This window comes from Phaethon aethereus, assembly GCF_964289735.1.
Source record: "Phaethon aethereus genome assembly, chromosome: 9".
Lineage (NCBI taxonomy): Eukaryota > Metazoa > Chordata > Aves > Phaethontiformes > Phaethontidae > Phaethon > Phaethon aethereus.
In genome coordinates this window covers 22,669,732-22,696,672 of record NC_138585.1, presented here as the reverse complement: position 1 = coordinate 22,696,672, position 26,941 = coordinate 22,669,732, and the positions used below count along the sequence as shown (strand labels likewise).

Sequence of the window (26,941 nt, the reverse complement as noted above, 5' to 3'; positions counted from 1 at the left end):
TAACTTTGGTCTCAAATCTAGCTTATCATAGTTTATCACTGAAGCAAACAAGTGCTTTTAGGTTGTCGGTGTTTTGTGATGAAACTTTTAAAAACGAACACTAGAGTTAGTGCTTCCCTGCTGCTCAGAGTTGAAGTACTTGCTCTGCAGCTTTCTGTGCAAATGAATTATTTCTATGGTAAGCAGCCTGCTCAGAACCCTGTCTGTAATGGGTTTGTTGTCAGTCCTTTCTACCAATTGTGTTACTCCTACTACTCTTTCAGAGCTACTCTATCAGTGTGAGTGGGATTTTAATGAGAATCTGAATGTTTTGTTTTCAGAAGTCTGATGTTACTTCTTACTGCCTTAGTCATAGAACTCTTCTCCTCATTAATGAGCTTTCTGAAACTGTAACTATAGTTTACACACCTGTCTTCTAGCTGTTGAAGAAGGAAACAAGACATAATCATGGCTGACAACAGTATGCTGGTGTCTGAAACCGGAAGGAGCCTCTTGGCTGATTCTTCTGTTCTTGATTCGAAACTTATAGAAACCTCCAAAGAGAATGTATTTCCTGGATCTGTAGTGGATGTTGAAGGTAATGGGAGAAGCTTATTTTAAGACTACTATGTTTTGTTATATGTACAAACATAAACGACTGCTCTGTTATGTAGGATTACAGGTAGTCCTTAGAGAGATAAATAGTCTTGAGCTTGAAATTAATTCAAGAACAAACCTTGAAATTAAAAAATAACAAAAATGGCATTTTTGTTTTCCTGCAATGCAGTAGCCAAAATCCAGTGCAGTCTTTTGGTGCAAATGACATAGAGACAACACTTGTCCCTTCCTCCTAATATTTTGAAAGCTTATTAATACATGAGAAAAAGAACAAGATATCTGAGTTGAGTTCTGCTATTCCTTGGTGAAACTGAGCAGTTACTGGGAAGTAATGGACCTTGTCAGCCGGGAGCACAGACGCTAGAGAAGATACTAGCTGTCTGTTTACCAGCGAGGCTTGGTATCTAATTCTGCTAGAGGAATTAAGTCAATAATTTTGTTGTTTTTCTTTCTTCCCCCTCGCTGACTTTTCTTGCATATTCTTGCTTTGAATGTTAGGTGACTAACAGGTAACTAAAGGACAGGCTTCTTGAGGTAACATTTATTTTCAGGCTTGTTCCTGATAAACAAGGCATCTTGAACAGATGCAATCTGCCTGTATTCTTCTATATGTTATTGACTGATATTTTTCTTTAGACCTGACATGGATTTTTCTATTAAAATACAAGTATTATCCTTGTTTCTCTCTAAACAGAAGAAATGCCTCAAATAGAAACAAGAGTGGTTTTGGTGGAGGAGGCAGGTAGACGTGAGGAGCTTCTGAAAGCCTTGGAGGTATGTGGGTCTAAGATAAAACAGTCACTGCAGTGAGATGGTATGCTTTTAGACTTCCAGTAACCAGGTTGGTTCTGTACTAAAGTTCTCCTTTTCCACAGACCATTAAGATAATGGAAGTACCAGTTATAAAGATAAAGGAAACTAGTCCTGGTAAATCAGAAGAAAAACTAATAAAAAGTATTATTCCTATGGTATGTCATGCAGTTAAGTACATGCGATTGCATGCAGCATGTTGTACTTCACTGGGGCTGAAATGTGCACATGTTTTAACTTACATTAATTGGGCATGATGGTCACAATATATGCTAATGTTTCTGATGATATCACTTAAAGCTTGTCAAAACTTGCACTTTTTTACACTTTCTCAAATGTGGAAGTAATATCTGCAGCTTTTAATCCACTGATTAAGTTTTCTAACAGGGGGCTAGAAATGTCAGTGGAGATATTCAACTGCATGATAATATTCAGTCAACACATAAGGTTTTGCTATGAACTGACTTCCTAATTGGTTAATTGACTTCCCTTTGAGTGTAAGAAGTGGTTCTCCATTTCTTGATGTGAAAAACTGAGAAAATAAAATTTGGAACTAGTAATTGAAAGTGGAATAAAACAAATGTTTAGAGCCTTTAAAATTATCAAGCAATGAACAAAATTGGCTTGTGTTCTTTAGCTCTTATGCAGCATGGAGCTTGCTGTTGCAAGCTGGGTGCTAATTTTTAGTAACATCCAGAAGTACCTTAAACTGTTCTGACAGTCTGAAATTTCATTTCTCTTTTGTGCTTAGTTTGTTTTTTTTCTATCAGTAACTATTTCTAATGCTACATTATCAGTATGAACTGATATGTAAACTACTAAAGTAACTAGGATTCTTATTCTTCAGAAGCAGGAATTGCTTTAAGATATTTTTTAGGTGCAGTTCATAGCTATTCTTATGCTAGAGGACAGTGCATCTCATTAAGCTTTCACAAATCCTAAGAGTCTGTGTCTGTTGAAATTTGAATCATATGCTTTTCTAATGGTCCAAACTAAAAATCAGTTAAATTTTGACACTAGTGTAAGTATGTTGCCTGAATAATGCTTTCCCCTTCATCCCCATGAATCAAGGAAATTAAAGTGCCCTATATAAAGACAGACACTATAGAAGAGCTTGGAGATTCTGATTCCCCAGAATTTGAGACTATCTTTGTTGTATCAGACTTCCAAGATTCTATCTTTAACAACCTCTGCAAAGCAGATTGCCGTGTCATTGGACCTCCAGTAGTACTGCACTGTGCACAGAAAGGAGAGGTATGTGCTTTCTGTTGAAATCAGCTGAGTAGTTCTTTGGTACAGTGAGTTCTAAACATTCAATGTACAAAACAAAATATATTTTGCTTTGTCAGTCAATCATAAATGTTCTTAGCATTGAATTTTAAGAAGTGCCAGTTTCTAATACCATTTTAGAATATTACATGTAGTGAGAAATCACAGGTAGACAGTAGTAAGTCAACAACTACTGCAGTACTTGTGGGAGTTCTTGATACACTAGCTGGGATTGTGTCCTTAGGAAAGGCAGCATATAAATGAAGCTCCAGTAGACACTTTGTATTTCCAAAGGTTGTCATGTAGAGGGGATGGATTGGGGAGGAAAAAAAGGATGGAGTGCTACCTTGGGGATGGCGTGTCTGAGGCTGAGGTATAACTGAATACACAGAGTTGGATGTGTCTGATGCATTTTAATACTAGGAACAATAGAGCTGTATTGAAGATAGTGGTGAAACTTTAATGGAAGCTGTATGCTTTTGACTAATAAGTTTGCTTCTTACTTTCAGCCTTTACCTTTTTCCTGTCGTCCACTGTACTGTGCAAGTATGTTGAACTTGGTACTGTGCTTTACTGGATTCAGAAAGAAAGATGAATTAGTAAGACTTTTTTTTTTTTTTCCTTTGGATTGGTAAAGCTATGTTGTTTTCAAAATGCTCTTCTGTTCTATTGTCTGTAAGGTTTAACCATGATTGGAGCTCATCTGGGGGAATGAATTGCTTTGTTTTGTTCTTTTGTTTTGTTGCATGTCCAGAGGCAGTGATATTTGAGGATGGGAACAAAACTGTTTCCTTGTGCAAGTCCTGTGATGCCATTTTCGGTTGCTTTTTTGTTGAATCACATTAAACAGCTCTAATTCAGTAGGACTTAAAGATTTGTAGGTTTAGGCTTCAGATTAGATGATGTTTACCCAGTAGAGTCCTCTTATTTGTACAGGTAGTAGTGTGGTTAGGTAAAGCTTTGTAGTCCTGTTCGGAGCATTTGCAGACATGTTACGTTGCTGCCATGCTGTCCTCCTATCATGCTATCAGGACTTGAGTCTTGACATACCTAGGTATGAAGTGGTTTGATACTCTAGTGCTTTGCTTTTCCATTTCAGTGATGCAGTTGGCATGTAATTTCCCTGTTAGACACCTGGGAATCAACAATATGGCTCCACATCTTCATCTGGGGGGAAAAAAAACCCCAAACCTTTGCCCAGTGTTAGGGATAGTTGGGTTTGATCTGCTAGATTCAAACTGGACAAATTGCAATCTTATGTAAATTCTGGCAATTGCCCCTTGAGGTTAGAATTGACTAAAGCAATGAGGATAACATGCTTCAAATCTATTGGCTGTGAAAAGGTGAAGGCATTATGTATGATGATCACAAGAGTACTAGTGGCTTGTGTAGTCTTCCTCAAGCTACACAGCAAGGCTGTATTAAATGTTAATAGTTCTGATGTTCACATCTACAGGAGAAGATACAGCTGATACAAGTTGCTTTAAGAACAAGTTGGAGCATTTCTATTCCTAGACATTTAATGTAACCTCCTGTAGCTTGCTTTGTAAACCATTTTTATACTGCTCTCATTCTCCACTTGTAAACTTCAAAAGATACACTGAAAACTTATTTAATCTTTATTTTTCAGGTTAAGCTAGTGACCTTGGTTCATCATATGGGTGGAATTATTCGAAGGGACTTCAGCTCAAAAGTCACACATCTGGTGGCAAACTCAACACATGGAGACAAATTCAGAGTATGTAAGCTTGAGTTGATACTTCAAGGAAACTTTCAGAATTTGGCTCTTGTAGACTAAGTCTGTAAATTATGCTTGAGTTTGTAAGTTGAACTCACCATTACTCTCTCTGGTGTTGAGCTTTGACATGATTTTGTCTCTTGGCATCTAAATAATATAAATTGCCTGAATGCAGAGATTTTGAAATAGACAAGTATGGTAAATAACAACAAAAATGTTTAAGTACTGATGCTATTGGTACTTAAGACATTGATGAATGCTTTGTTCATTGATGAACAAGTGTTTAGATATAAACATGCCTGCTTTGTTTGTCTGTCCAAACAGTAAACTTTCAGATAACTTGCAAAAAGCTTTAGTACTCAATTTGTTTATATCTTCTTTTAGAAGTTATTTTTAACTTACCTATAAGCATTCAAAACTTCCTTCATGTATAAATATATGTGGGGTTTTTTTTGAAAACACCAAAAGGGAATCCTTCAGTGCATGTATGTCCAGTTGACAAGTAAATAAAAATTTATAGGTTTTTTGTACCATGGAATAGGATATAGCAATGCTTATGTCCCTTGATTCTCCCTTGTTTGGGTTGTTAGTAAACAGTTGCTTTTTTCATAGTCTCTTTCTAATCTTCCAGTTGGAAGAGAAGACCTACTTTCTAACTCTGTTGAAACACTCCTTTCTGCCAACTCAAAGGGGTAAAAGTCTCTCTCAAGCGGTCATGGAAGTTACCTTTGGAGTAGTCACTTTCTCTTTGGTAAAAGCAGTCTGGGATGTTTGGCTTCATACAAAGTATCAAAAGCAGAAAAAAGATCCTGTATTCCACTGAACAGAGATTTTGTTTTGTATTTTTTGTGAGTGGTGAAGGATTTCAGACTAACAAAATGGTGCACTTTTGAGTAAGTGTCAAAATAGCGATTGGTCTGATCTCCTAGTCACTGAAGAATTAATACATTCTAACTCTTGGGAGTGAGTTGGATGTTGAAGGAATGTGTTCACTTTTTGCAGTATCATCTTGAAAAGTAAAAGCAAAGTTACAGATTTTTCTTGGCATGGGAAAGACTTAAATGGAAATACTTACTTGGTACTACTTGTGCTTTTCCTGTTTTTTTAGATTGCTGTAAGTCTTGGTACTCCTATCGTGAAAGCTGAGTGGATTTATAAGGCTTGGGAGAAAAGGAATGAGATGTAGGTGTTATTTTCCTTCAGCCTTAACCTTGCATCCTGTTCACCTGTAGTGTTGTGAGCTGTTTAAATAGTGAATTAGCACTGTTTTAGTGACATCTTGTGCATCTTTTTTTTTCTCCTTTCAGTGATTTCTATGCAGCTGATGATGACTTTAGAAATCAGTTCAAGGTTCCTCCCTTCCAGGATTGCATGTTAAGTTTCCTTGGATTCTCTGATGATGAGAAAGCTAACATGGAAGAGATGACAGAAATGCAAGGTTATTTTCTATGAAGGTTGACCTGTGGAAGAAATGGGCTTTGTAGCTGATAAATACTTCACTGAAGCTGAAACGCTGGATTGTGAATCCTGAAGTATTAATGGAGACTCTTCAACTTGGAGAGCTATAAATTGATTTTTAGATGTCAATGTATGCATAAGTTCTGGTACTGTTGAAGACTTCAAACTTCCTAGGCTGGTTGAAACTAGATGATTTTAAAAAAAAAAGTAATTACTTTTAATAACTACTGCCTAAAGATATCCTGGAAAACTTGATACATAATATGTATATTCTGCTTCAGTTTTCATAATCATTTTTGTGGTGTGCATCTTTACATAATTCACAGAAAGTGTCTACAATGTTTACAACTTTGATATGGATCATCACTGGTAAAACACTTGATTGAACGTGTTCTATTTTTTGGTAGTGTAGTACGGTACTAATAGTTACATTGACAGTAATGATGTAACAGATAACTTACAAGTCTCCAGCCTTGTAGTGCTAGGAGTTGCATGTAACAGAACTATAGACGTGGGAACAAAGCAAGCTTGTAACAGCAAGGCTTTGTGAAAAGAGATGAAAGTTGGCTCAGTTTGCTGTCCCATCTCCTCCCATTTACCTAAAGCTACTTATAAGATTGTGACATGCACAGGTTCTAACTTGTGGATGTCTTTAGGGTGAGTATTTCTGTCTTGCTCTTCCAAGAAACAAGAAAAGCTTTCCAGAAGGATATTGCATGTATTGTCAGACAGGTTTAAATGCCTTCTGAACTACATGTACTCCTGACTGTGTACTTTACTACTGCATGCTACATCCTATTTCTAAAAACTGTCGTATGCTGATAATATCTGGAATGGTTTGGAAGCCCAGCAACTGATCAGCTCACTGAAGAGTTCATGCCTCTGGCTCTTCTCTCATTAATGATAGGTGCCGCAGAACTATCAAGTGAGCTACTAACTTCTAACAATATTATTCTTCAGCTTTGTTAATTTGCCTTTTTTTATCTAGGAGGACATTATTTACCAGTTGGTGACGAAAGGTGTACACACTTAGTGGTTGAAGAAAGCACAGTGAAAGATCTTCCATTTGAGCCTTTAAAAAAACTTTATGTTGTAAAGCAAGAGGTTAGTGCTGACATTCTTGAAAGAATATTGCTATATAATACTCAGTATGTTGCATTTTGTCAGAGGAAGCCACATGTTTGCATTTAGTATGCGAACTGCCTTACTATTATATATATTATTTTGAATATTTTTTAACTTTCCATGAAGCCCTATAATGTATTTTTTAATATGTGGTTTCGTTTTCCTTTAGTGGTTCTGGGGAAGCATTCAAATGGATGCCAGAGCTGGAGAGTCCATGTATGTATTTGAGAAGGTATGTTGAACTCTCAAATGATACACAGCATGTATTTAGTGGTAAAATTGGCATGTACAGTAGTAGTATGTGTGGGGTCAGAGGTCAGATGTCTTAAAGCAACATTTATGTTCCAGAGAATCCATTATAAATTTATACTTAGAATACTAATTGGGGAAAAAACTTTTTTCTGCTTCCTAAAGGTTGAACTTATTTTTAGGCAAACGAAATACTAGTGTGGCTTCTGATAAAAAAAACCCAAAAAAACAAAAAAACAAAAAACAACCAACCACACACAAAAAAAACCCCCACAAAAACAACAACAACAAAAAAAACACCAGCCCATTTTTAGCCTATTTTCACTTGGCTTCCCTGAGGAGAGTCATGTTGTGTGCTGATCTCTACAATTAACTTACCTTTGCACTGAGTTGAGCTGGACACAGTGGATAAAAACACTAAACTAAACTTTCTTTTACTATATAGTCAGAAAGTCCTGGCCTCAAGAAATCTGTGTCACTACTTTCTCTGAATACTCCAAACAGCAATCGCAAAAGACGTCGTTTGAAAGAGACCCTTGCTCAACTGACCAGAGAAACAGACATGTCGCCATTCCCTCCTCGGAAGCGACCTTCAGCTGAACATTCGCTTTCTATTGGATCCTTGCTGGATATTTCTAACACTCCAGAGTCGAGCACTACCAGTGGAGGTAGAGCTAAAAACTTGCAGACACACTTGCAATATTTAAGAGCTCTCTGCATAGAAGTGGTAATAGTACAGAAATCTTACAGGTTTTGCTACAGGTGTCCTAAGTACTTGCAGTCTTTCTCCTTTTTGAAGTGTGCAAAAAGCGGAACTGCAGTGAAGAGCTCAGACATAGGCAGAGGGCAGGCTGCCTCTTTTCATCATACTAAGCATATTTATACCTGAAGGAAAACAAGGAAAAGATATAGAGTTGACAAATATGAAGTACAGTACCGTGTTATTCCAAAATGCTTCAAATGCTCTGCTGAAAATAAGCAACACAGTTAACAGTAAATCATCTAAAAACCTCTCCAGTAGGATACTTGGAGAAAGGAGGACAAAGATTCTTTTCTAAAGGAATTAAAGGGAAAATTCCTGCAAAGTCCGTTCCTCCTAGGTCTTTGAAAAGCTCTTTTGAGGTAACACTGTTTGTGCCAGCAAAGTGTTGTGTCTAAAACTTCACAAGAATATAAATCACCAACTGGTTTTGATCGGTTAGTTGGCAAAGAGCTTTTAATGTCTCTGCACGTGACTCTTGTGGAAAAGAGGAAACTGCAAAATTGTAGATTAGTCAAAAGCTAATACCTGAGGGTTTAAAAAAAAAAAAAGGCCTAGTTTCATTATAAAGAGAAGATATCTGGAGTTAGTACTGCTTTAAAAATGCCCCTATACACAAGTCAAGTAACCTTAGTGAGGCACAACCTGTAAGTGATAATTCAGAAGAAATACGGGAAAAATGGGCTTACTCTGAAAGACCAGCTTTCTTAAATCATGCTAGCACTCTCATAACCCCTGGTACACAAGTTTCTTCTAATACAACCTCAGCAGAGAGTTTCAGAAAAAGTGCTATTTTGAAAACAACAGGGGAGGTAATTATTTTGCAATAACTGTGACAGTAACGAACTTTGACATCAGAATGAGTGAGTACAGATCTCTGCTGTCCAATACATGTGCAAGTATTTAAAACTAATGGACCGCTCCAGATCCACCTTGGCTTTAGCTTTAAGAGAAATGAACCTTGTGTCTTTATTTTCCTTTCCCCCCTCACCCCAATAGGATGAAATGTAAGTGTTGCATGTAAGGACTGATTTTAATAGGTGGTTTTGAGCTACATTCCGAATGCAAGGATGGTGGGCAGCTGAAAGATAATTGTTTATGTGGCAAAGTGAAAGTAGAAAAGTACTTTTGTACATAGTGTATATATAAATAATGTTCAGAACCTAATCCTCAGTTTAAGTCATTGACCCCAGGTTAAGTCACTGACCTGCCCATAAATGGCTTATTAGTTTCAGACTAATTTTGGAGAATAATATATTACTGTTGTTGTTCTATAATTAGGCTATAATAAAGAAAGCTATTGTCTAGAAAGAGCTCTGGTAACTATAGAATAACCTACATAATAGCTTTTAAGAAAAACAATGCTACTTCCCCTTGAAAATTCTGAAGGGGTTTTCTTCTGTCTTATGAGTCCCTCAAAAAGCTCACTCTCAACTGTAATAGAGCTCATATTTTCTTTTGGGAATATTTCTTCATCAGAAACACCAAAATCTTGTGCAAGGCCTTCAAAAAACTCAACTCCTCTTCCACTAAAACAGTCTGCAAGATGGCAGGTTGCAAAGGAATTGTATCAGACGGAAAGTAACTATGTTGACATTCTAACAACAATCATTCAGGTAAGCTCTTTTTAAAGCAAGTACAGGTCAATTGTAGTAAGAATCTAGTGTTTACATCAATGATTACTTTCAGCCTGTGATCTGCAGGCCTTTGAGGGCTTGGGTGCATCAAAGCTCCATTAAAAAGGTGGCAAGTAAAGAGTCTCCTGTCATTTTACTGGCATATAAAAATGTTTAGCATCTGTTAATAATAAAAGCTGGAAAATACAATTTCTAATCTGGGATCTGCATTGGAATTGTGGCTTGCATGGAAATCCTAAGCTTCAGGAAAATATGATCTTCATGCCTCAGATTTTTAAGATATTAGTGAGTAGAGAGAGATGGCAGGAGAGTTTGTTTTGGGTTTTTTTTTTTAATGATTCCAAGAAGAGCGGAATAGCAAACAGCTTACGATGTTGTGGTTTCAGATGGGATAGATCTAATTTTTTTCCTAGTAGCTGGTATGGTGCTGTGTTTTGTATTTGGGATGAAAATAATGTTGAAACCAGGACACAGGAAGAGCTTAATTTCTAGAAAGTTTGTTTCCATTGCAGCTGATTATCTACTTAATGAGCTAAGATGTGTGTGAGTAGAAAAATAGATAAAAGGGGCTTATGCTGTAGTAACTTATCAAACTGAATGTGCGTATCTTAACCCCTCCTCTATAACCCACTCTTGCTAAATGGGGGCAGAATGTCTCAAGACTGTGACTGCAAGAAAGTATGATCTGGAAGGAAAAGCATTGTTTTTGTAACTATTTCTAACACAATGTGTGGAGGTTGGGAGGGCATTAACTTTTTTGCCTAATTCCTCAGTTATTTCAAGTTCCGTTGGAGAAGGAAGGACAACTTGGAGGACCAATCCTTGCACAGGAAGAGATTAAGACCATATTTGGCAGCATTCCAGATATTCTTGATGTGCATACTAAAATCAAGGCAAGCTGCAACTTCTCCCCTGCAGGGGGAAGCTTTAATACAGACTTAAAATCTTTTCTGCGTGCTTTAAGTTGTATCTACTGGATGGGTGTAGATTCATCCTGGTGATGTTCCATACTGTTCAACCTGTGGAATTATGTGCAAATCCAAAGTACGCTTTAAGATTTAACAATTATTTATAAATATCTGAAGTCTGAGTATTGTGCATGTAACTAATATTGCCATGCATGAGCTGGCCTGTCCTTTTCCCATTGTAATACCTTTTCCTGTAGGAGGTGTTCTGTAACTAAAACTGGTCAAAAGGATCAGTGGTATCAAGTGGTAGTCTAACTCTCAGAAGTGATTTTAACGTATATGTTTCTATTAAAGCGGTAAGCAGGGAATCTTGGAAGGATAGCTAAAGCTGTGGAATTAAGAAAAAAAAACCAAACACCAAAAACCACCCAACAAATCAAAATTGGTGTTTTCCTGGGCTTTAGACATGTTCCTATAAGGAGACTTTTAAGCAATTGTGAGAAACTACTGGCTTATAAAACTGGCTTGCACTTCAACCTCTGAAGCAGTTGACCTCGTGCTGAGGCCTAATAAGAGCTGATTAGAATTCCCTATGAGATTGTTTTCTCGAAGCTTTCTTTATTTTATGATTTGAACTGGATTGCCAGTGCTCTCTGAAGCCATTTCTGGGTCTCACAGTAGACTATGATGCAAGTTTTCCTTAAATATGAGGTCATAAAATCTCCTTCAAATAATGGCATATGTCTGTTCCTGTCTGAATTTCACAGTAGCCTTTTAAAATAGAGAGACTTGCAGACTGCCTGTAACTCAGTAGTTTGGTTTGGTTTTGTGTGTGTGTGTGTTTGTTTTTTTTCAACTGTTAGGATCCAGTCTAGTTAATCACTGATAGGTATTGATATGTGCTCAGTGAGATGAAAAGAGAGCATGTGTATCCATGTGTCAAGTAGGATTCACCTGGAGCGTGCAGTTTAGACAAAGGTGCTTGGATGTAATGGTTGTATTTTCCTCCATCTTTGCCACTTATCTTTATTACCAGCAACAAACCAGTATTAATGGTGAATCCCTTTCACTTAAGGTGAATCCTGAAGCTTCAGCTGTGCCCTCCTGTCACTGTTATTAGCTGACAATGAATGAGCTTGATCCTTATCAAGCTGATATAGGCTTAACAGCTTGGTCTCACTTTCCTTGACATCTTGGTGCAGCAAGCGAGGGAAATCTATGCTAGTACTATTTCAATCCTATCTTATGGACTTAAGAGTCCTATATTAGTTGTGCACTCTTAATTAGAACTGGTTCAGCTGTCTTCTGTGTGTACTCTTTTAATAATCTTTTGGGACATGTTCCGTGTAGTGTGCTGGACACAGCAGTGTCATCTTGTTGCAGAGTTGGCTAGTGCTTATACACTGCTAGGCTCTGCTTGCATTGATTCAAAACTATATATTCAGCAAGCCAGATGTCTCTTGCTTTCAGATCTCAGTAGACTGAAGGGACTTAATGTGAAATTGTACAGCTTTTAGGTTTGCCTGTCTTGTCAGCATGGTAACACACAGCTAATTACATGTGTTTGGCAGAACACTGATCCCATCTTACAGCTTTATGCGGTTCTTTCTCATCTTATTTGGTTCCTCCCCTACCCTTGCATGTATTCTAGGAAGACCTGGAGGATCTTATGATGAGTTGGACTGAAAACAAAAGTATTGGTGATATAATTCTTAAATACGTAAGTTTGTTTCCATTTTTTTAATGCATTAGAGTTATGAGTTAGTATCTTGCCTTACAAATAATCCATTTGTAGGAGCTAGCAAACACAAACAAAACACTACTGAGTGAAAAGGAACACTGACTTGTATCGCTGTACCTTCTGTTTAGACTCTTCAGTTGACTTAGGTGATATACTTTGTATAGGTCATCCATGTCAAGTTTAAGTGTATGTGTGTGTCCACTTGTATGAGGGGGTAAAACTCCAAATACATACAGTTTGAGAACTGTAATTTGCAACACTACAGACAGCTTTTTACTCAGATGTTAAAAGGGGCTCGTTCTGTAACCTTAGCTATCTGCTGCCTCTGATCAATAGTAAATAGCCAGGAAAATAACTCTTCATAGAAACATCTTGTGTTCTTCCTTCAAGACTTGAAACGCTTAAGTGATAAGGACTCTTTGTTTTCCCAAGTACAGAATGTGCAGAACAGGAAAGCTAGGTCTGGGATTGCAATGCATTTTAACATAAGTAGTCTGCTATGTCTCTTGTGCTTTTGCTGACCTGATCATTTTGAGGCAAATAGTGTGTGGCATTCAAAAGTTTTCAGTCTAAGGTATTGCTTCTGGCAGTTTAATGCCTTTTAAAGGTGATTGCAGTAACTGGAGAAACTACCTGTCTGAAATTTCCCAAATTCTCACCAAAAGCGTCTTGCTAGCTGAGAATCTGCCTTCTATTTGAGCTGCTCAGCAGCTTCTAAGACCCTCACATGTGTTCTTGATGTTTGAGAGCTGTTGGCCTTTAATCAGCAGCATTGAATCTTGGGCATCTGGCATGCAGAGATGTCTTAACTCGTTCTGTGAACACACATGGGTTTACAACACATTTTTTATTATTCTTTATTGAAATGTCTTTGAGCAACTTTGTATGGCTCAGGGTATATGAACATATGTACAATGCTACATAATATGTAAAGTAGAGTGGTAACAGTTGTTTCTTTCAGTCGAAAGACTTGTTGAAAACATACCCTCCGTTTGTGAATTTCTTCGAAATGAGACAGGAGACTATTACTAGATGTGAAAAACAGAAGCCTAGGTTTCATGCCTTCCTAAAGGTAAGTGTCTGCAGAACTAAGTCTTTGAGTAGAACATGGAGACCATTATCCAGTAAACTACTTAATGCAGTAGATGGAAGAATCTGGAAGCTGGGAGGAATGTGAACATGTCTTGGTGAGGCAGAAATAGGAAGGATTTGAATTTCAATCCCTCAGGCTCCTCAGGTCCAAGTTCTTCCTCTGTTATACAGATTTCAAGGTAATTTAATTATATGCATTTGTTGCTGGAAAAAGTGCATTCTGATTACCTTCTCCCAAATACATGTCTTCTCTTTTCTGTAAAGGTTACTAGAGCTGCAGCTTCTTGTTGGTTCCCCCTCCCAGTGTTTAAAAGACTTCGATTTCTGAAATAGCTTTTAACTAGGTTTTTGCAGCTGTGAAGTTCCAGGGAGGTAGAATCTCTCAACATTCTTGTGACTAATGAATAAGAGCATAACAGTGGAGATCTAACAGGAAGATGATCTTCAAAGAAAGTGTTAGCCGAAGATGAGTCTTAAGACTCTTGAGCTTTCTGATAAAGGTATATAGTTGATTAATAGTGCAGCATAGCTTTAACTTCCTCTTCTATATCGAACAAGTGTGTCTCAAATAGTGGAGTAATCAAACTGACAGATTTCAGCTCATGTTTCCTGAGGTACCAGGAATTATATCCAAGAATTGATATCTAAAAGATGGGGCAATTAATAAGAGAACAGGCTGTCCCCTGTCCCAGTCCACGTTAGCATCTGAAATAAGAACTGAGGAGTTGATAAGATGGACGGTTTAAAACTAGACATTCTGAGAACATAAATCATGTCACAAATATTGCACAGATTTGAATATAATGTGTGTTCTAACATGATCTGTTAGTGACTGAGTATCTGCGGTAAATTATTCTCAAACTTTTAGTGCAATGCTAGTTTCAAGGAAGACAGTTTTTCTCTTAGTTTGTGGGGTTTGGGGTGTGTTTGTTGCGGGGGGGGTGTGGAAGTAAGAATTAGTTTCTTTCTCCCCTTTCTTTTCCCCAGATAAACCAAGCTAAACCTGAATGTGGCCGCCAAAGCCTAGCTGAACTCCTTATCCGTCCTGTTCAAAGGCTGCCTAGTGTTGCTCTACTACTAAATGGTAATCTAGTGATGTATTTTTTCATTAGTTTGTCTGTTGAAGGTGTTAAAACCAAGATAATGCTTGCTTTTGTTATAATTAGCAACAGCTTTTTTCATATATAACAAGCCTGATTCTGGGAGTTAATAATGCTTAATGGCAATCAGCAAGACCAATTGCTGAAGAAAGCATACTTTTGGCTAAATTTCACTTGTTTACGTATTTGTCTGTAGAATACAGGTAGAGGAAGATTTTGCTTTGGCAAGTTTTGTCTCTTCAAATACAAATATAATTGAGATTCAGATGCAGCTAGTGTAAACTAGAGAGCAATCGGTATTGAAAGGGCTTACAGGTTTATGTATTCCACTTGGCATCAGCCACTTGCTGTAATGACGATTACATTTAATAAAAAAAAAAATCCCCACACGCCAGCACCCTTTGGTTCAGTTAGAAGACTTCTATGCTTGTCTCTGCGCTTCAACAAAACCAGCATGTGATCTTGTTGATATTTTTTTTTATTAGTTTAGGGGTTTGGTTTTGTATTGTAGGTGGGTTTTTTCTTAATGAGATGTACGGACAATTGCTGCTCAGCCTACTTCCCCACTTAATCAAGGCTATTTGGACTCTAGGATAGGTGTGATTTCTTCAGTAATCTTATATGACTTACAGTTTAAACTTGAATTTTTTTTCATATTTCTTTTCAGGCACTTGTAATATGTGGGGTGTTTAAATTTTTTTATTTTTACATTTTAGATATTAAGAAGCATACAGCAGAAGAGAACCCAGATAAAATAACTCTAGAGAGAGCTATTGAATCGTTGAAGGAAGTGATGACGTAAGTGATGCTCATTCTATGAAACATACTGTTAGATGTTTAGAACTCTGTTAGTTCTAAATTGCTTTTAGTGTGTTGTTACATAATAGTATGTGTTCTTCAGTCTCCCTTTTGCCACTGTTGTCCCTCTGGCATTCTGTGCCAGAACTCTCGAAGGAGTTTGTGGCGTTGTTATCCAGCTTTCTACCGGAACGTCTGCTGACTTCCTGCCTCAGCGTGAAGTTGAACCTCTCGAGTCCTCTGTTCTGTTCCAACTCTCCCATTCTGGAAGGAACAGATAGAAATGAGAGATGTTTTTTGTCTTTAAATCTTACTTCTATGCATATATCCACTGAAAGGACAGTGGAAGACTAGTTTCTCTTCTGGTCCTGTATTGCTATTCTTGGCACCATTCCATGAGTTAATTAGCTTAAAGCTGAAGCTGTTTAGATTGTAAGTCTCACCTCTTCTGAAGTGTAGCATATGTCTCCAGCGATGAGACCTTCTGTATTAATTGGATAAATGTTTGTCCGATTTTAACAACAATAACTTCTAAGTTTTAATTATTCTTGCATTTACTTCTTGGTGAGCTGCAGTCCTGATTTGGGGTGGGGGGATAAAATGCAGGCTGGAGGGGGAAAAAAAAAGGCAAAAAACAAAACAAACAAAAAACCCCCCACAAAAACAAAACAAAAACCCCACAACCCTCCCTCCCCCCCCCCGCGCCCCCCCCCCCCCCCAAAAAACCCACCCAAAAAAACTGCATTGGGTTGGTTTCTAGTTCAAAATCTTATGGAGCAGGGGAGGGGAATTACATATTAACTGAATGGTGTGTCAACTACTGATAACATGACAAGAATATTGTTCTATGTCTGAAGTTTCCTATATGCTTAAAATATGGTATTCAGGTACTTCAGTGAGCAAGTGTGGTTGACTCTTTATATTTTCCAGTGTTGCTATGTAAGCTCTATCTCTGAATGTATCACTGAAAATATTCAAAGAACATGTAGACATGGGACTTCAGGACATGGTTTAGTGGGCATGGTGGTATTGGGTTGATGGCTGGACTTGATCTTAAAGGTCTTTTCCAACCTTAATGATTCTATGATTCATTATTGTTGTATGTCTTAAATGCATTGCATTCATTTACTGTTGCTTGATATTGAAGATAAATATAATATTCTTCCCTCAGACATATTAATGAAGACAAGAGAAAAACAGAGGCACAAAGGCAATTCTTTGATGTGGTCTATGAAGTTGATGGATGTCCAGTAAGTAATTTCTCTGAAGCTGCAGACCTGTAAAATGTCTGCGCTTGTTTGCTCCCTTTGCAAATGTATGTGAGGCTAAAAGGCAGTGGTGCTGGTTTAAACAGATTTCCAGTGTTAAGTTGTAAGCAAGCAGTAATCCAGCTCTTGACCTAAATGCTTAATGAGCTTTTTGCTTCTGTCACTTAGGCCAATCTCTTGTCCTCTCATCGAAGCTTAGTTCAGCGTTTGGAAACTGTAGCACTTGGTGATGACCTCTGTGACAGGGGAGAACAGGTCACACTCTTTCTGTTCAATGATTGTCTAGAGGTAAGATAAGTATATAAATACAGCTCATGAACTGAATTATTAGAAGGCTTAACACTACTTAGGAATAGAAAAAAGTAAAATTTAAAAACTTTGAAGCAGAGTTCTAAGTCACAGAAGGCTGATAGCTCAACACATGCTGATCTTGCCTTTCCATTAGCTATTGTATAAGCCAACACAAGTAGATAGTCAATTCTGGATGGTTGAGAGGTGTTAATGTAGCCTTTAATGTCTTGCGGCGAGATCAAAAATTTAAAAGCGGCTTAATATGTTAAGAAATAAATGTTTATCTGAATAGCACTTTGACTAGTACTGATGGATGAAAAAGTACGGGAGTCCTTGGCTCAGCATGATGTTTGTCCTTTTAAAGTTTAGTCATATTTAATGTGAGTAAATAGTGGGCCTCTGGGGTAGGTCTGTCTGTGCTTAGGCTACAAAAAATAAAAAAACCTCACATATTCAATGCCTTAGAATAGTAGTTTGTTAGGAAGTAATCTAACTGTGTTTTGGAGACTTATGTGGAGAAAACTGAGGTTATATAGGACACTTTATGAAAGTACTTGTTACTGCCTACAGCAGTAGAGAACATTGTCTTCATAGAAGACCAACGCTAAAATAATCCAAAATTAGCGCTGTCTTGCAGCACTATCTTGCTGGCTCTAAGCAGCACATAGGAGTAAAAGCCTATTGTTGTGATTAGTGATGAACTCTTCTTGGGAGTCAAGTTGACTCGACTTCATCACTGCTTGTAAAGGAAGGAAAGAAAAATGAAAACACTTTTATTAAAGCTTCTTGGCTTATCTCGTGTACAAGATACAGGCAACTGAAGATACCTTACTTAGAAAACATGTAAGATACCTATGTGTTAATGTAAAGTAAAAACTGACCAACCTCCATTGCAAAACCCACTTGATGGCTGCATGCACAGGCAACAGCGAATGGTATTTCTAGGACATAACACACCACAGCCTGAGCTGGTTCATGCACATAGACGTTGTCTTTTTTTAATATCTAGACTACCTTGTGGTAGGCTTCAAAGGGCACTTGATTGTTATGCAGGTTAGAATTGAGGTCTGTAATGCAAAATTACTTCCCTTCTTGATTTATTTTTTTTTAAATTTATTTTTGAGGTGAGGGTATTGATGGTAAGTAACAAGTATTGCTGGACCACTTGAATTGTAGACAGTGAATAGTGAGATAAGTGAGTTCCTTAAAGACTTATGTGGTAGAGTAAATAGAGTAAAATACTCTTTAGAGTATTTTTCTGTAGCGAGGCTTTCTGTGCCTTCCTGTGTACTAGAAGGTAAAAGAATAGAGGAACAAAACAATGGCAATAGAGCTTCTAACTTTAACTTCTTTGTCTTCTGTTTAATTGCAGATTGCGAGGAAACGGCATAAAGTTATTGGTGCTTTCAAGAGTCCGCATGGCCACACGAGGCCGCCTGCATCTCTCAAGCATGTTGTTCTTATGCCTCTCTCCCAGATCAAGAAAGTCCTAGACATCAGGGAGACAGAAGGTCTGTATATTTTGAAGTGCTGTGATAGCTAATGAAAACTGTTGTTCGGAGTATAAAGACTGAAGGTCTGCTGTTGTGGGGTAGAATGCCAAGGTATATTTTTTTTTTTATGGTATGTTAGGTATGTGATTTTAGTATAAGCTTCTGTTTGAAGCTCTGTGTGAGCTTGAGAATTTCTTGCATTGATGCCTTTGGGGTTTTCAGGACTTGCTGCAGGATGCTGAACTTGGCAGAACTACTAGATAGCATTATCATAAGCCAACTAAATGGCAGTGTGAGTTAAACAGAAGAGTACACTTGACAGCTCTGGATTTAAACAAAACCAAAAAACCCAAACTTCAGTTCAGAGCATTAGACTGACCAGAGGCAAGTGCTGTTGCTGTGAAAGCAGATCTTCATTTAACTGGTGATAATGATGGTCAGGAGGAGCTGTGCTTAGCATCTTGGACAAAAGATTTAGATGACTTAATTTCTGTGGCTGCTTTACCATTCTGAGATTGTAGGGGTTTCACTGAAGTAATGCATTGCTACAGCAGCAGAACTCATGCTACAGTGCTGTTCCAGTCTTGATAGTGACTTCTAAAGAAGTCTAGTCAGACTAGTTTCTAGATCTATATCCTAAAAAGATAGACTTGGTATTTCACTGTAGGTGATGGTATGCATATCATACTTGTTCTGCTTTATGTTCTCTGAAGCACCTGAACATGGAAACCCAATAAAAAATAGAAGTGGCAAAGAGGGTAGGTAGTAAATGTGGTACCTACCTGCGTTTTTAAAAGGTACTTTAGGGTTTCTCTTAAGAATTGTCTTTAAATTACTATGTAACACTTAAGTTTACTTTGGGACTTGGGCGATGGGAGCCATTTCTAAGCATATCATTTAATACTTACAGAGAACTTTAGTAGGCAAATCTTGGGAGAGGTCAGCTACTCTCTTATCGGACTGCTTTTCTAGTGCTGCTTTTCTGAATGGGCGATGTTTCTTTCTTTCTCAAATGTGGTTAGTATGCTTCAGCTGTGTCTTCTATAAAGGAGTATGAGCAATGGATTAATTTTCTGCTATCAAGTGAGCAATATTTGTCAAGTTTAAAATAGTCAAGTTACAATAGTTTTACTGTTTAATGTGCCATATTTAGTACTGAGGTCTCTGTTGCTTTTTCCTGCTTTACAAAAAAGGATAAATGTTGTTTTCTTTATTCTCTGTTGATAAAGAAATGGTCTGTCCAATGTTTCAAGAGTTGGAGAATGAGGTTGGTATTTACTGTTATGTCCACTGAAGACTGACTGCTCTGTGGACTATAGTATGCAGATTACTTGATGAATGAACAGCTGTTGCATGAACAGCTGATTGCAGCCCTCTTGTTGAAGGTTGTGGACAGAACTCGGTGCCCTTGCAAGTGATACAACAGCTATCGTGTAAATAAAGATAAAATCCTTACACCAAATCATATTGTTTCCGACTTTAGTTCCTGGCAGATGGAGGGTTAACTCTTTTGAAGGTTCCCCCCTGAATTCTATGAAAAATGATTATTCGTTGTCTTAACACTTTGCCTCTCTTAAACTCTAGATTGCCATAAAGCTTTTGCCTTAGTTGTGCGGCCACCTACAGAGCTGAACAACAAGCTACTCAGTTTCCAGATGACAACTGAAGAACCTCCTAAGGAAGATTGGTTGAAGATGTTGTGTCGACATGTGGCTAACACTATTTGTAAAGCAGATGCAGTAAGTGCTCTGGAACCATGTTGCTGATTGGAAATAGTTCTCTCTTTTTGGCTTGAAGCACGTGAAGCTAAAGAACTTGTTAATAGCAGACATGCTTGAGGTGAAGTAGTGCAGAAAATATTTGTGCTAGCATGTCTGTGAGTAGTTAAAAGTGGAAAAGGAAACAGCCTGGAAGTTGGCTTCTATAGAAGCTAATAAGTACTTAAAAATCAAGAATCACAGCCTTCCCCCACCACAAATTAATTATAAATAATTTAAACTCTTCACTGCAGATCTTCAGTAGGGCAGGTCTAAACAGAATTGTCTTCAGCTTGCTGCTTTCACAGCTTTGTTTCAATTTACAATCCCAGCATTGAGTCATATGTTTTGGTTTAACTCTGTGTTAGGTTGAATTCTTTGTTCTACGCCTTATTTGCTTGGGCACCATAATGTAAGAGACGTGAAGGATCTTTCTCCTATGACAGAAATCTACAACCCTAAAATGAGAAAATTAAGGAAATAAAGGAGGCACTGGCCTCCTCACTGCTAACTGCTAATTTGAAGAGCAGATTCTCTCCAATTAGGGCAAGAGACTTTCAGCCAATGTTTTAATTATGTAAAAGTGTGTGCCTAACAGTCATCCAAATTTGCTAAAAATGTGTGGTACATACAGCTGAAACAACTTGGATTTAAGCTAGAAATGTTTTATGTTCTGCATTGTACTCTTACTGTACAATGTTTGGTTGTCTGTGATTTTTAAAGACATGCTTGTTTTGGGAGAGGTAGTTAAGTAATCAAAATAGCATCTTAGGTTTTTTGTTTGGCTTGTCATCTAGGGACTTGTTCATAAGAAACTTGGCTCTATGCTTTTCCTTCCTTTTTAGGTACTGAGTAGGAAAAGTACTTATTCAGAAGTGTTAATTTACTTTAATCTGTTTGCCTATCTTCAGTCTCATGATTGTGTTACATATAACACAACAGGGATGGAAAAACGTTAGGTTTTTTAACAGAAATTAAATCTTTATGTATCATTCCCTGTTGCCCCAGGACATTCAGAATCATATGCTGACAAATTGTAACCTACTATGCTGAATCCCATTAGTTATGATTTCTGTAACTACTGCTGTGTACCAACAACATAATACTTTTTTCCTTGCTGATTTAAATGTCAAATTGAGCTTCAATTAATTCCCCTTTTCCCTGGTTTTCGAGAACTCTGTATCATCATGTGGGAATGCGATAATGTTGAGTTTGCCACATGGTGGCAGTAAAGGCTTTAACTACTACTTTTCTAGGCACTAGGAATAGCCATACAGCTTACTGTCCGGTGTCCTTATTTCCACCGTGCTGCCACCGCTCCACCCCCCCCCCCCCCAATTTTAGGTAAACTGTCTTTTCTCAAAATAAAAACCCAAAACAACAACAACAAAAACCCACAGTAACTTCCCACTCCCATGTGTGCCCCTCCCATCCCCCACAAGTTTTGTAAGTAGTTAGCCAGAGATTGCTTTGCACATGCTAGAGTTTAAGAATGAGGCATGAAAAAAAAAAAAAACCCAGAACTTGTGGCTATTCTGAAATATCAATTGGGCTTAAGCTGAAAAGTTTAGTCTTAGTGTTTGACAGCTGCAGCTCTCAAGATTTCACTTCGGAAGAATGCTACAAGTGTTGGTGAAACAAAGGCGTATAATATGTTGTGAAACCCCCCAGGTATACTTCAGAACTACTGCCTTTCCTCTGGTCAACCCTGAACTTGAAACTGAATCAAACAAACCAAATGTAAAACTGCTGATGCAGTGGTTTCATACATGGATTGCACCAGCAGTTAATCCCATAAAATGGCATGACAGTGAATAGTTGCTTAACTGTATATTAAGAGTTAAATATGGCAGAATATGGCAATTAAAACCTTTAAATCTGACCTAATGAACTAGAGAATGATATTTTGACAAGTGCTGATGTTTGACCATTATTAAGACTATTTTTGTGTGTAGGAAAATCTCATTTATACTGCTGACCCTGATTCAGTTGAAGTGAATACTAAAGATATGGACAGTACTTTAAGCAGAGCATCCAGGGCCATAAAGAAAACATCAAAAAAGGTAAGATACTTCAAAGACAGTGCTTTTATAGTAAACCTCACTTTAGTCAGGGAATTTTGCTAGTATTCCTGTTTCAGGTGTGTTATAGTACTTACAGTAGTGACAGGAAAAACTTAATCTTGAACTAAAACTCTTAAGTATAAGCTTCTTAAAGAAACAAGGTGGTGAGTGTTTTGTGTAAGTATTATGTAGTAATTTTGGGTCTGTTGTGGAACTTACTCTGTTTAATGTTTTGAATCTTTTAAATATCACAAAAAACCCCAATGCTCAGCTATAACCTTTTTTAGCATATTGAATGGAGTTTCAAAGCTGCAAGCAATCATCTAAACTCAAGTACCTTCAAAAGTAGGATGGGTGTGTTATTACCAGGACACATACACTCTACAGACTTTGAAATACCAAGGAAGGAAGTGTGGAATGCTGGTGTCTGCCTGTGTATGCTTTCCTTTATGTAGGGCTTAGCTGCTCCCAAGTAACAGACTGAGGATCTGTGCCCTGTTCTGCTAAGAGGACCTGGCTGGGAGGCAGGAGGAAGGCTGCCTGTCTGCTCTGTCATGTTGGCTGTGCGCTGAGTTTGGTTCTGCTAAAGTCTGTAGCATGTGAGAAGGGATGACAGAGAATGATGCATCAAGGAGGAATCTGTTCCTCATTTTCAGCAGCCTTGCAGCAGGCTTAGTATGTTCAAGATGATAATACTGTTTTAGAGAAAACTGTAGAGGCTGCTGTGATTTGGAAGCTGCTAAAGACTAAATTAAGAGCAACTTAAAGGAGGGGTTCCTGACTTTGCAGAACCCAAGGGATGTGGGGAAGCCTAGTTGACTAGACCTCATCTTGACTTCTCTCTGAATCTCCACTGCACCTTCCCCATCTCATGTTGTCTTCCTATTTGGACAGAGTGAGAAGGGCAGGGGTGATGAGGAGCCTTAAAAGACAGATCACCTTGGGGGTGTGTGTTTGGCTAGTTTTGATATAGTCATATAAACATTTAATACATGTCCTACAGACTGTCAAAATTTGAATGGTAGCCTGTATTGTAGTAGTTATTACAGCCTGATTTTTGTCAGTGTATAACTGCTTATCAAAATCCTCAGGTTACAAGAGCATTTTCTTTCTCAAAAACACCAAAGAGAGCTCTTCGAAGGGCTTTAATGTCACATAGTGCAACAGAAGGAAGAAGTCCCAGTTCAGCTAATGAGAGTTATATAGGGAGCCGACTGACTAGTACATCATCATTAGCGGTAAGTGATTTGGCTGTGCAGGCCAAATAAGTAACCTTTTTAAGATCACAGTTATCTTAATGTCTGGTGCTGATCTTAATTTAACAATTTCAAGATCCACAGTGGAAGAATTTATTTTTAACTACATTCATAGACATGTTATTGTCTGAGCAAGAGTTGTTTAATGAGAAGGCTTACTTGCTGAAAATGCAGAAAAATCTGCTGTATGTACTAGAAACTGGAAGAAGAGCGTACAATTAAGTTGGAGGGGAAAAAAACCTTCTTTTGCCAGAGATGGAATACGTATCATCTTCTGAGATAGTGATAAACTTTCAACACAGTCTTATGTTGATTCATGCTTTTAATTTTGAATGATATATACAAATGTGGTGTACAACCCTGAATAGTGTGGTGAAAGTATCAATGAAAGTAGCAAGATGATAGACATCCTGTGAAACAAACTGGGAAAGAATGGTAGAGAAATACAGATGTTGCAGCCTGAGAGTTTTTAAAAAGGCAAGAGAACTATCTCCCTGTACATGTTTAAGAAAACTTGGTAAAATAATACATTGTTCTACATACTGCAACTCTTCTGCTATGCCTGGCTTCCTACTGCAGCTCTCTTCTGCTACATTAGGTCAAACTTGATTTCCTAGTACAGTATAGTAAAGCAGACTGGATTTGGAGGAATTTTTTCATCATCTATGCTGTTATTCTAGTGTTTGAGTAAACATAGAATCATAGAATAGTTTGGGCTGGAAGGGACCTTTAAAAAGGGCATCTAGTCCAACCCCCCTGCAGCGAGCAGGGACATCTTCAACTAGAGCAGGTTGCTCAGAGCCCCGTCCAACCTGACCTGGAATGTCTCCAGGGATGGGGCATCTCCCATCTCTCTGGGCAACCTGGGCCAGGGTTTCACCACCCTCATGGTGAAAAACTTCTTCCTTGGGTCTAGTCTAAGTCTACCCTCTTTTAGTTTGATACAGCACTGTATCTCATTTCTCATGGAAATGCAACTCGTGCATTTTCCACAAAATGATAGGAACTTACAGTAGTAAAAACTGTTTTCCTATTTCAAATTCTTCCAAGAGTTTTTGGACCTCTGAGGTAGTAAGATGCAGCTTGGCAGCAGAGTGTACGTTGTGTGTGACGTTGTGTGGTGTCTTTTTAACCAATCCCACACACCACTGAACTTGCATAAAGCCTATTTGGTTGAATCATAAGGTTGAGGGGAAAAGAGGTTTGGATTCCGGTCCCTCCAGTTGGAATACCGGTGCAGCTCTTGAGTAGGAAACTAAAGCTGCTGGGAACCTGAGTCCATTGAGAGAGTCAAAGCTGTTATTCAGATATATTGCTTCAAGCACAGGATTTTATTTAATTATGTGGGGATTTTTTTTGTAGAAAAACTATAGAGTAAAAATATCAGTAAAGCTTGAATGCTTGTTTTTCTTGTTTGGACTAACTCTTGAACCCCTTCCTTAATTGTAGATTGCTCACTCATCTTCTATGTGCAGCCTAAATGGATCTGTCAAATGTGGTGTTAATGTTAATTGCTCCACTTCTGTTGGTTGGAGCTCTTGATTCCAGGCCTCAACTTGTGCTGTGTCCTGGCTCTCGAAATACTAGTCTTTCAAATGCTGTAGAAGAAAAAACCTCTTCCAACCTGGAAAGCTTAAATGGTCATGCCTTGGACAGATCATGTCCTATGCCTATTATTAGTACCACTTGTGATGCTGGAGATAATAACCAGTGTGGTGCAGAAAAATTCTGTACATCAAATCCTGACTGTTAATGCCCATCTTGCATGAAGTGAGCAAAAAATCTTGATTCCTCTAAACTAAGACAGCATGGTACAACTATATAAAACCCTAGAATCCACAAAGTGTTTTAAACGGTGTTGGGTTTTTCTTTGGCTTGTTCTAATGCATGGGGTTAGAGTCAACACTCACACATAGTCTAGTTTTATTTGTGGTTCTGGGTGCAAAGTTAATTCTTCCACAAATCTTTTTAATTTTCTGGTGTTTTTTCTTAATTTCTATACAACTGAGTTACTACTTGTTTCAGTTCAGTTGTCCAAGTGGTAGTGTAGCTCACTGGCCAGAGTTCTGAGGACTTTAATAACTTGGTTTCAGGGGAGTCTTGAGCAGCTAATTTTAACTATGGTTTTAAGTTTTTGTTTCCCCTATCTGTAAATAGGAAAAAATATCCTGTAGAAAATACTTTAGATTCTAATAAGAGGTGCTATATAAAGAGGAGTTTAGGATTTAATTTTCAAATATTGCCTATGACTGCAAATAGAACACATGCCATAAACAGGCATTAGACTTCATAGTGGAGTGGTATTTCCTTACCTGCTCAAAATTTTCCTATTTAAAAGATTCTTGAGGCATGCAGGTGCAGCAAGCTGCCTAACTACCATGACCTGTTTATATGCTGAAAAGCTTGGCTGGACTATAAAGAGCAAGAGAAGATTGCTTGTGAAAGTATCTTGAGGTCTAATGTAAAAAGAATATAAAATCTCAGCTGATCCAAAGAGGTTAACTTTTAGTGCTACATATTGATATGTTGGTTTCACTGTAATTTTAAGTCCCAGAAGCAGCCTATGCTTCTAGCACCAGAAAAGCCAGCTTTTTGCCTGGTTTGTGCCCATCCAGGCGCAGCTAAAGCAAGCTTTGACAAATCATTGTGATGCCTATTGCCTTCTGTAGCCAAGAAGGCATGTGTTCAGCATCTAATTTGGGGCTCAGAGCTGGTAAGAATACACAAAATTGTAGGATCTGAGGGGAGCTCTGTTTCTCTAATAGGTTATCATAATGTGTCTTGCCTTCAATTTGGAGGGAGATTATTATTGCAAGAAGTGTGATGCAAGATGTATGCTAATACTTGGTTAAGGGCTACTCTTCAAAAACATGTTCTTGCATTCTGAATCTCTCGGAGCTGGTAGCAAGGGTAATCTTTCTTCTACTTTTTTTCTTAAATATATTCAATCTACTAATTTCTTGTTTAACCTTGCTGTTCAAAATCTAGAAATACTGAATCATTAATTTCAAAAGCTGCTGATCTTACATGTCTTCTGTACCGTTACATTGTGATTCCATATACTGTGTATCAAGGTTGAGAAATGACTACTGCACTATTGACATTGGCTAATAAATGATCAAACAACTCTTTATTTTCTTCCCCAACAGGCTATTCCTTCTCCTTCCTTGGTCAGTCTTCCCTCAATCTTTGAAAAAAGGAGTCATACGTTAAGTCGATCAACAACTCACTTGATATGAAGCAGGTTTAAAATATAATGCTGTATTGTAGTGACTGACAAGCAGCTGGCTGTTCAAATGACCTGTTACTGACATTAATGGTACCTTAGTCATTAGCACTTAGCAATGATTAGCAAAATGTTAGGTAACACTACGTTAAGCACAAAGGGTCTTTAGTTGCTTTGAAGCAGATCAGCTAATCAGTGGAATAAGTAACTTGGTCTTCATTTAAGACACAGTATTCCCTTGCACAAATTTATTTTCTCACCAATATAATGGAAGTATTTTCTTCTAAGGAAATTGTCCCTCTAGG

At 37.9% G+C, this 26,941-nt stretch overlaps 1 protein-coding gene across 4 annotated transcripts; it reads left to right on the top strand.

Moving 5' to 3' along the window:
- Window positions 1-447: 447 nt before the first annotated feature.
- ECT2 (epithelial cell transforming 2) lies at window positions 448-26,649 on the top strand (the record flags this gene model as incomplete). 4 transcript variants are annotated; one of them, XM_082003561.1, is made up of 24 exons in its annotated part: window positions 448-577; window positions 1,292-1,371; window positions 1,473-1,565; window positions 2,479-2,661; window positions 3,186-3,275; window positions 4,307-4,414; window positions 5,523-5,596; window positions 5,722-5,852; window positions 6,861-6,976; window positions 7,167-7,229; window positions 7,692-7,914; window positions 9,486-9,622; window positions 10,417-10,536; window positions 12,203-12,271; window positions 13,254-13,364; window positions 14,372-14,468; window positions 15,201-15,282; window positions 16,454-16,532; window positions 16,719-16,838; window positions 18,214-18,352; window positions 19,919-20,073; window positions 22,047-22,154; window positions 23,246-23,392; window positions 26,560-26,649. In XM_082003561.1, the coding sequence occupies 24 exons, from the start codon at window positions 448-450 to the stop codon at window positions 26,647-26,649; spliced, it is 2,745 nt and encodes a 914-aa protein (XP_081859687.1). The 4 variants fall into 4 exon arrangements, with proteins under 4 accessions (XP_081859687.1, XP_081859689.1, XP_081859690.1 ...); XM_082003563.1 differs by lacking the exon at window positions 1,473-1,565 and having other exon boundaries at window positions 1,295-1,371; XM_082003564.1 differs by lacking the exon at window positions 1,473-1,565 and having other exon boundaries at window positions 7,692-7,827.
- Window positions 26,650-26,941: the final 292 nt, after the last annotated feature.